Source organism: Lates calcarifer, unplaced genomic scaffold (genome assembly GCF_001640805.2).
Source record: "Lates calcarifer isolate ASB-BC8 unplaced genomic scaffold, TLL_Latcal_v3 _unitig_1041_quiver_1150, whole genome shotgun sequence".
NCBI classification, from domain to species: Eukaryota; Metazoa; Chordata; class Actinopteri; family Centropomidae; genus Lates; species Lates calcarifer.
In genome coordinates, this window is record NW_026115249.1 from 20,875 (window position 1) to 29,685 (window position 8,811).

The window sequence follows — 8,811 nt, forward strand, 5'->3', positions numbered from 1 at the left end:
GTACAGTTTATATAAATGCATGGAGACGTGAAACCTGCAGGTGAATCCATGAATCCAGCAGTTAAAACCACTGAAATGAGAAATGTTGGCACACTAATAGATTATGGACTTTTTTTTTTTTTGTCTGGAAGAGAACTTTAATTCTGTTTTCTGTGTCAGAGAATTTGTCCCTTGCAGCCATTTTATTCACATACTGTTGCTGTGCTGTAAATAAGACAAACATCATGCCATGACTGCTTCCTTTTCCCAGAGAAACTGTGACTTTCTGAATGAAAATAAAGAAAAGAGACTCACAAGTTGTTGAGTGAAAATACTGTAAAGGAAAATAATCTATGTCATGACACCAAACAGTGAACAGTGATTTCTGTCTCTACATTAGAGAGCTGTCCGTCCGTACAGCTGCACAGTCAGGTGTCGTTCACTGTCACTTAGAAACAGACTGGAAGATGAACACACCTTTTATTCCAGGCGACCGGAAAAACCATGTTTCCCTTTCCTGTGGACTTTGACCGTTCACCGCCTGCAGGAGTCTTTCTCCAACAGATCCACAGGTGTGTGTCTCTTCATTAATGTTGTGTATCATGTGTATTTGTCCTGGATTTTATACATATTTTATATATATATATATATATTATTTTTAATAAAAGGAGAGTTTTTAGAAATCTTTTTTTGTAGGAAAGGGTCCATGACCGTGTGGTCTCCTTCACCACAGTCTTCTCCTCTTCTGTTGGTGACTGACCGCAGTTCAGCTGTAAATCTACATTATGTAGGAAATAAGACAGAACATGGAGTTTTACCTGTGTGAGGTTCATCGGTTCGTGTTTCAACAGATGATTTTAAATCCTGTGAGTTCCTTTGGGATCAGTAAAATCAGCACTGTCAGGATCATCGAGTCCTTTATGTTTTTAGAATCAGTCCGTTCATGCGTTTATAAAAGAGACTGAACTTTAAAACAAAGACTTTTATTTAATCTCACCTCCGCCTGCAGACCGAGGTTGTAGCCTACAGATGTTCCACACATTTATTCACTTTATCTGCGTTTTGTCTCAAATGAAAGTGAAACTAAACTCTGAAGCGAAATCAAAGTGAACTCATGACTGTAGAAAATGGAGGACAGAGCTTTTTAAAGCGTTTACTGTCATAAAATAAGTTTAATAATAATAAAGTTTTCACACTGAAATCACGCTTTGATTCACTTTTCAACCGCTTTAAATCATGAACATGAGACATGTGGATAAATGAGCAGCAGAGGGCGCAGTGGAGCAGCTGTTGTCACGCTGTGTGGGTGTTTATGAATGTTAATATCATTAAATGTAAAGAATGGCTAAAACTAATTTAAAGACTAAGAAACGTACAGCACATAATCATAGTGAATTTAGATCGCTAATGAGCCAACTCTGCAAACCTCCATTAACAGAAATCCAATATTTGGGATTTAGGTTGGGGAGTGCTTTTGTACAAAAACCTGCCAACATTATTATCAATATTATTATCATCATATAGAGCAGGTAAAACCCTGTTGTGTTGTGTCATGTGTTTTTTTCTGTAGCTATGACATCAGATCAAAATCAGCTTTATAAGCACTTCCTGTAAAATCAAGTCTCAAGCAGAGAAGACAGTGTTGAGTGTGATTATTGAACTGGACCCAGGGTCTCCATGATCCCAAATACAACACTGGGGTTAAGTGCATTATATATTGTTCTGTTGTTCACTGTTAGCCTAAGATGTTTTTACTGTCTTGTTTCTGTTCAGAACTCCAGGATGTTTCGTGTGAAGGACAGTCAGTCTGGTACAACCACCTCTCTGGTTTTCCACACTGTTACTGTCCTCGCCCTGATACACCCATGTAGAGGTACAGTGAACGCATCAGTGACAGTCTGGCTTGTATCAACATGTACAGTTAGTCTGATGTTTTATTGTAAATACAGTTTTACAGCAGTGTGACTGAGGTGTACCCTGCCTTTCCAGCAGAAATGACAAAAAATGACTTTTTCTTTTCAGGTCAGTCTGAGGTTGTTGGTGAACCTCAGCCAATCATAGCACTAGTTGGTGATGACATCATTTTGCCCTGTCGCCTGCACCCTGCCATGGATGCATCTGACATGACTGTAGAGTGGGCGAGATCCGACCTGGACCCCAGGTTTGTTCTTGTGTGGCGTGATGGTGTGGAACTGGAGGCTAAAAAACATCCGTCCTACCAGAGAAGAACGTCACTGTTTCCTGACCAACTGAAACACGGAAACATTTCACTGAAACTTTCCAACGTGAAACTGTCTGACCAGGGAAGGTACAGATGCTTCGTTCCAGCATTGAGTAAAGAGTTCTCTGTTCAGCTCTTTGTAGGTAAGTGAGCGTATGTTGTACTGTAAGAAATGTAAGATATGTTCTTCCCTAAAAGCAGATTGATGGGAAAGTTGCAGAAGAAGCTAAGACCCTTTTCTTTGGCTGGGTTTTGTCCACTGATCCAAGTAATTTAATCAAACCCGTCAGACCTATTAGACAGTGAGGCTCTGGATTTATTGGATGCAGTTTGTAACTTGGAAAATTGTTGGCCTCTTCTTCAGGTGCTGCCTCCTCGCCTGTTGTTACCATAGCAGGGATTAATAAAACCATCAGTGCAGTGGTGTTAGAGTGTAAATCTAAAGGATGGTATCCAGAGCCTGAGGTGTTGTGGCTGGACGGTGAGGGAAACCTCCTCTCTGCTGGACCTACAGAGACAGTCAGAGGTCCTGATGACCTCTATACTGTCAGCAGCAGAGTGACTGTGGAGAAGAGACACAGCAACAGCTTCACCTGTAGAGTCCAACAGAACAAAACCAACCAGACCAGAGAGACACACATACATGTTCCAGGTAGGAAATAAAAATGATCATATGATCACTCTTTATGCAGCTGTTACTGTATCTTATATAAATACACATATTTTCTGTGCTTCATCATTTCAGATGATTTCTTCCCGTCTAGTTCCAGTTCATCTGTTCCCGCCATTGTTGGTGTGGTTGTCAGCCTCCTGTTGGTTCTCACATTAGTCTTCACTGTGTGGAAATGGAGACAGAACAAACTGAGTAAGTCAGCTGTCAATCACAGGTCCATAATGAAAATGAATGAAGAAATGACTAATGATTAAGAAACATCAGATTGCTCAGTCGGCTCCTGCCGTCAACAACCCTGATTTGCATTTATGAATGTGTCTAGAACCTCTCAGTTCATTTTTGATTTCCAAAGGGACTTATCAATGGTCACAGACCAAAATGCCTCTGGATGCAAATTAAATAGACCTAGAGCCAATCACAGCAGCAGAAGAATGTAAACAGACTGTAGCTACAGCAGATGTTTGTTCTTTTAGAGAAAATATACCATCCGGTTCATTTAATACTGTGGTGACTGGCAGATTCAACAGGCCTGTCCACATCAGCGGCAGCCATCTTCGTTCATAAGGAAACTGCTTCCAGACTAAGTCAGAAGGCAGTTTGTCAGAGGAAGAGTTTTTCTCATTTAAAATGGTTGTTGTGAAATCTTGAAATATCATCTTAACACTGTTTATTTTTCCTGCACACAGAGAACAAGAGCAAATGTGATGTTGAACAAACACAGGAAGTAAAAGAGAAGAGGAGCAACTCTGACAGTAATGATCCATTGATGGAGCCTCTGATGAGAAACAGAGAAACAGAGAGAGAGACAGTGGAGAATGAGGAGATGAAGATCCATCCCTCAAGAGAAACAACAAATATTCACACTCAGATAAAAGAGGAAACACACCAAAGACCAACTGACAGTGATCTTCAGTCTGCAGTGGAGGGAGGACGTCCCCAAGAACAAGGACAGACAGAAAGAGAAACCACAAATGGTCAAGAAGAAACTGAGACTCTATCAGCAGAGGGAAGAGGAGATGATCCAAATCCAACAGAGAGTGATTTGGAGAAGGGAGATAAAACTACATCTGTGGGTGAAAACACCAATGTGAATGACAAGACAACGATCCATCCATCAGCTCAAACAACAAATCCAGACACTCATATAGAGGAGAAAACACACCAAACACCAGCTGACAGTGATCTTCAGGGAGAAAGTCCCCAAGAACAAGGACAGACAGAAAGAGAAACAACAACTAGTTTGGACAAAGGAAGAAGAAAAAGAAGAAGAGAAGAAACTGAATCTGAACCAGGAGAGAAACAAAGAGATGATCCAAATCCACCAGAGAGAAATGATGATGACAAAGCTACAGGCAAAAGAAAGAAAGTAGAGGAAATATGATGAAAGAGTTTCTAGAAAAATGAGACAGAAGAAGGAAAAGGAGACTCTGATAAATGAACTGAAACAGCAGCTGCAGGAGGTGGAGAGACAGAGAGAGGAGACTGAGAAGAAGCTTCAGTCAGAGAACAGAGAGGAAGACATGAAACATCTGGAGAAGAAGAAGACAGAGCTTCAGAAACAGCTGGAGAAGATGGAGAGAGGACGGGAAAGAACAAAGAATGAGGTGATTCACATGACAGAGCAGAAAATTAAAGTGACAAATGAAAAGGAGGAAGTTCTGAAAACAATAAAACAGGAGAAACAGAGGAATGAAAACATGCAGATAAATGAGACTGAAGGACAAAGTGATTCAGACAATGATCTTTGATGAAACTCAGAGGAGATGGAGGTGAACCAGACTCTGAAGGTTCTGGTTTGAACAGTGTTCACCTTTCATCTTGACATGACATGAACTAAAAAAAACATTATTCAGTGTCTTTTGAATTCACTAAATGTCACTGTCTTTTCATGTATTTTTTAAAAGAAAAGTCACTCATCTACTCAAGTATTTTAAAGCATTATTTATGCAATTATGTAACAGGGAGAATGGAGCCTCTGTCGTTCCCACACCTGTTGTGTCTCTGTGGTTTTTCAGGTACGATCTCCCTCTAACTGAGTGAGAGTCAGAGGCTTAAACTGCTGGAATCAGACCAGAGAGTTCAGAGTGAAGCTGAACTGTAGACAAAGACTAGTGTTTATATACGTGTGTGTGTGAATTAATTGAGATTATTCTGTTTAACTACATTTCTAGCCACTGTAATATTAATGTTTTATCTCTGTATTTTGTTGTGTAGGATGTCTCTGCATTTTATGTGTGATTGTTCTCCTTACTTCCTCTGCCGATACTTATATTTTTTACCTGTCGTTGAAAAATGTGTTTGTTTGTCTCTCACTACTTTCTGACTGCCTCTCTCTGCCTGAGGCTCTCAGCACAAAGGCCACTGACTCCTACTGAGGACACTGTGAGAGCTTCACATTTCCAAACAGTGTGTAGGCTTGTGTTTGAGTTTCACTGTCTTCATTCTGTGATGTTATAGTGCCACCATGTGGTCAAACAGGGAATAATTCAAATAGAAACAGATGATTCCTCCTGCAGTGACAGGACAGTCACACACTGTAAATTACACCCAATCAAACATCACAATCGTTTATTAAAAATCAATAAATAACACTACACACACACATTTGAACAAAAACATGTAGATGTTGTAATGTTTCCACAGATTAATAATTTACTTTTGATGTTGGTGGCACTGTGTGTTTTTAGCTGCAATTTACAGACGTCAGATGTTTGTTAAAAGATGCTGATACTCAGTTCAGGTCACATGACACAGTGAGAAACCTGACACCATTTTCAAACTAAATGTTCTCAGCAGCAGAAACATCCCAAATACACAAAGTCAGTCATGCTCAATGTAATTATTTTTATAAATATGCTACCTTTTGTTAGCTCTTTGCCTCTGTTCTTTATGCTAAGTTAAGTTAACCAGCTGCTAACTGAAGCTTTGTATTGATGGTACAGACACGTGTGTGTATTAATCATCTACCTGAAGAAGTCGAACTGTTCCTTTAAGATCTGTATGTGATGTTACTCCAGTGTCCATGTTTGGTCCTGTTGTGTTTTATTGTGCCTCTAATGGCTCATTAATATATACAGACACTAATATTACCAGCCATGACTGTGATGCAGTTATTCTCTGTTAGTGTTGTGGTGAGTGAAGCAGCAGGAGTTAAACAGGCTGATGATCAGCTGCAGGCTCTGTACGTCAGCACAGGTTCAGGTGTGTATATCTTCCTGACAGGTGTGTACACAGCCACAGAGGAGAGTGAGGAGGAGCCCCCCCTCAGGACCTGTCCTGTCAAACAAATGACCAAAAAGAAACATGTTCAGAGAGAGACACAGGGTCCTGTTTTAATTGTGTGAGTGCAACAACCAGGGCAGAGTGGTCATAGGTGAACATCTGCTACTGTGGTTCATGAAGGTGTCACAGTGGAAAATGCAGACGGGCTGAAGTTAAATACAACAGCATCAGCTCAGCTTCTTCAGGGAATCAGACACAGCGTGAACACAACACCACAGACCTGCAGTCAGAGGCAGGAAGTGTGAGTCCAGTTTCAGGTTGTGCTGGACCCACAGTTCTGTGTGACACTGCGCTTCAGTCAGACTTCAGTGTAGGAGTTTGATATGTTGCTCTGTATACATCAGTGTTCCTGGTCTTTCATCACACGTCAAGGAAACTATGTTCATTTCTTTTCACACCTCATCCTGTCAGTGTGTGTGTGTGTGTGTGTGTGAGAGAGAGAGTGTGTGCTGACCTTTTTTGTTGGTCTTGCGTGTCCTGGTGACGTCAGTGTACAACACAACTGTGGGGCTGATTTCACCTGCAGCACAAAATATTTTCCTGTTACACATCAGCTGCTTTTAAACGTTTCAGTTAAGAGAAGTGGAAACAGAAAATACAAACTGTTTATTTATAGACGTTTTGTTCTGTCCACTGCTTTGGTCCAGATTGTACAGACATTCATTGTGCCCAGAGGAAGAACTGTAGTAACTTAGATGATCAACTTCCCATTTAGCGCTGTCATCAGGTCAAAATTTCAATCACAAAACTCTGACTTTTGATCAAATACCTGCAAATCTAATGACACTTCATCCTCAGCTGGACTTTGTGTTTGAATGCTAACTCAGACATGTTAAATATTGTACCTGCTAAACATCAGCATGTTAGCGTTGTGGCTGATCGTGGGATAGTGTGTTAGCCTGCAGATTTAGGTTAGGTTTAACACACCGCTGTGCCCGGGTACAGTCACAGAGGTGATTGCTTGACCCATTTCTTTAGAGCCACAGTCTGCTTTTGCAGTGGCACTATTCAAACGTTAAACTCACATTCTCCGTCACTGACAGGAGTCATTTCTTTGATGTGAGAACAGGCTGACCTTCTTGGGTCCTGCAGAGGCAGAGCAGCAACACAAAGGTCGAGACTGAGACCAGGCAGAGACCCACCACAGGAAGTAGAATATGAGCAGGGGTTGACTGAGACGACTCAGGATGCTCTGCTTCTACACAGAAATACCACAGGTTGAACCCTCTGCAACAAAAAAACAAGCTCTGGGTTTACATTCACTGAAGTTATATGTTAAAGAATACCACCTCTGACAGTCAGCCAGCTGTCTGGTGATTGTTCACCTCCAGAGATCTTACACTTGTAGAATCCTTCATCAGATTTAGAAACACTGTGGATGGTCAGGTTTCCTGTGGAGCTGCTGCCAATGAAAAGCTCGTCTTTGTAGAAATAAGAGGTGATATTGGAGAAGGAATTTGTCACATATGTACAGCTCAGAGTCACATTGTCTCCCTCCATCACAGGAAGAACAGGACTCTCCAGGATCACTGAACCACCTGAAAGACAGACAGAAAGAGCAGGAAATAACTGAAGCTTAAAGCTGCACACCTGCAGCATAACCATTACATGTGCAGCACAGTCTACTTCATCAGGTTAAGTCACACTGTTAAACTGTAGCAAAGAGCTGAGTTTATATCCTAACTACAGCAGTGACTCCCTATGTGCACAATTCAGGCAGGAGCATCCATCCAGAGGAAACTGCTGAAACCCACCTGTTACAGTGATGTTGATGGTGCTGCTGCACTCTCCTGCTTCAGACTCACACCAGTACACTCCAGTTTCCATTGGGTAAACATCAGTGGAGCAGTGGGTTTCATGTCTTGTACCCCAGGATGTGGGACAGTCTTCATTTATTCCTGTGGATGTGTTCCTCTTTACTCTCCACTCTGAAGAGTTCCCCTGATGTTCACAGCTCAGAGAGACAGACTCGTACATGAAGAACTGGGATCTGTTGGGGAGGACTCTCAGAGTCGCTGCAGGAGACACAGATGATGGAGAACTGAGGTTTTCTTTGTAAAACATGAACCAGGAAAACAGCTGCTGTTTAGACACTCAGTCTGTCGTCGTCTTCAGATTTTGCTGCTTCCTTGTTTCACAGTGATTTGAATTGGAGGTTGAAGCACACACACAAAGGTGTAAAATAAATGCAGGATATCATCACAGACCAGCCTTTATTCATTATTTAATTTGTCCAGATTAGAGAACTCACCAACGACAGCGCACAGCGTTGTGATCTCCATGCTGCCTCTCTGCTGGTGACTGGACTGAGTGACTGACTGAGTGACAGGAGGGTGCATTACACCTCTGACTTCATGTCATACAGGCCACAGCTTCCTGTTGAAATGATAAAGTCAATGTACAGATGGTTGTTTGTGCTGGGTCTCAGCATGGCACCTCAGAGGCAGTGAACACAACACTAACATATCATCACCTTTTCAATAACTTGTTAGTCAACAAAGGTATTTCATCCTGGGTTTTGTCTGAAACAGCTGCAGCTGCTAAACTGTTTAATAATTTTATTAATGATCAGTAAAAACTTGATTAACTGGTCTCTAATTCTGTGGAGCATCATATTTAAACATGGTTATTACAGGGTTCTGTTGTGAACTGTTTT

The 8,811-nt window shown here is 41.4% G+C and overlaps 2 protein-coding genes across 6 annotated transcripts; one reads left to right on the forward strand and one right to left on the reverse strand.

The window, feature by feature from the left end:
• Positions 1-438: 438 nt before the first annotated feature.
• On the forward strand, positions 439-4,507 carry LOC108885859 (butyrophilin subfamily 3 member A2). The gene is made up of 6 exons (XM_051067050.1): positions 439-551; positions 1,753-1,852; positions 2,002-2,343; positions 2,565-2,852; positions 2,946-3,065; positions 3,560-4,507. Exons 2-6 carry the CDS (start codon positions 1,762-1,764, stop codon positions 4,252-4,254), a joined length of 1,536 nt encoding a protein of 511 aa, XP_050923007.1. The 5' UTR covers positions 439-551; positions 1,753-1,761; the 3' UTR covers positions 4,255-4,507.
• A 649-nt stretch (positions 4,508-5,156) lies between these two features.
• Positions 5,157-8,452, reverse strand: LOC108885861 (low affinity immunoglobulin gamma Fc region receptor II). 5 transcript variants are annotated; one of them, XM_018680343.2, is made up of 6 exons: positions 8,407-8,451; positions 7,910-8,170; positions 7,445-7,693; positions 7,231-7,353; positions 6,610-6,675; positions 5,163-6,149 (listed from the first exon to the last, which is right to left on the reverse strand). In XM_018680343.2, exons 1-6 carry the CDS (start codon positions 8,435-8,437, stop codon positions 6,040-6,042), a joined length of 840 nt encoding a protein of 279 aa, XP_018535859.2. In that variant the 5' UTR covers positions 8,438-8,451; the 3' UTR covers positions 5,163-6,039. The 5 variants fall into 5 exon arrangements, 4 of the variants coding, with proteins under 4 accessions (XP_050923011.1, XP_050923009.1, XP_050923008.1 ...); XR_007809458.1 differs by having other exon boundaries at positions 6,074-6,149; positions 7,181-7,353; positions 7,910-8,283; positions 8,407-8,452; XM_051067054.1 differs by lacking the exon at positions 8,407-8,451 and having other exon boundaries at positions 5,157-6,144; positions 7,910-8,261.
• Positions 8,453-8,811: the final 359 nt, after the last annotated feature.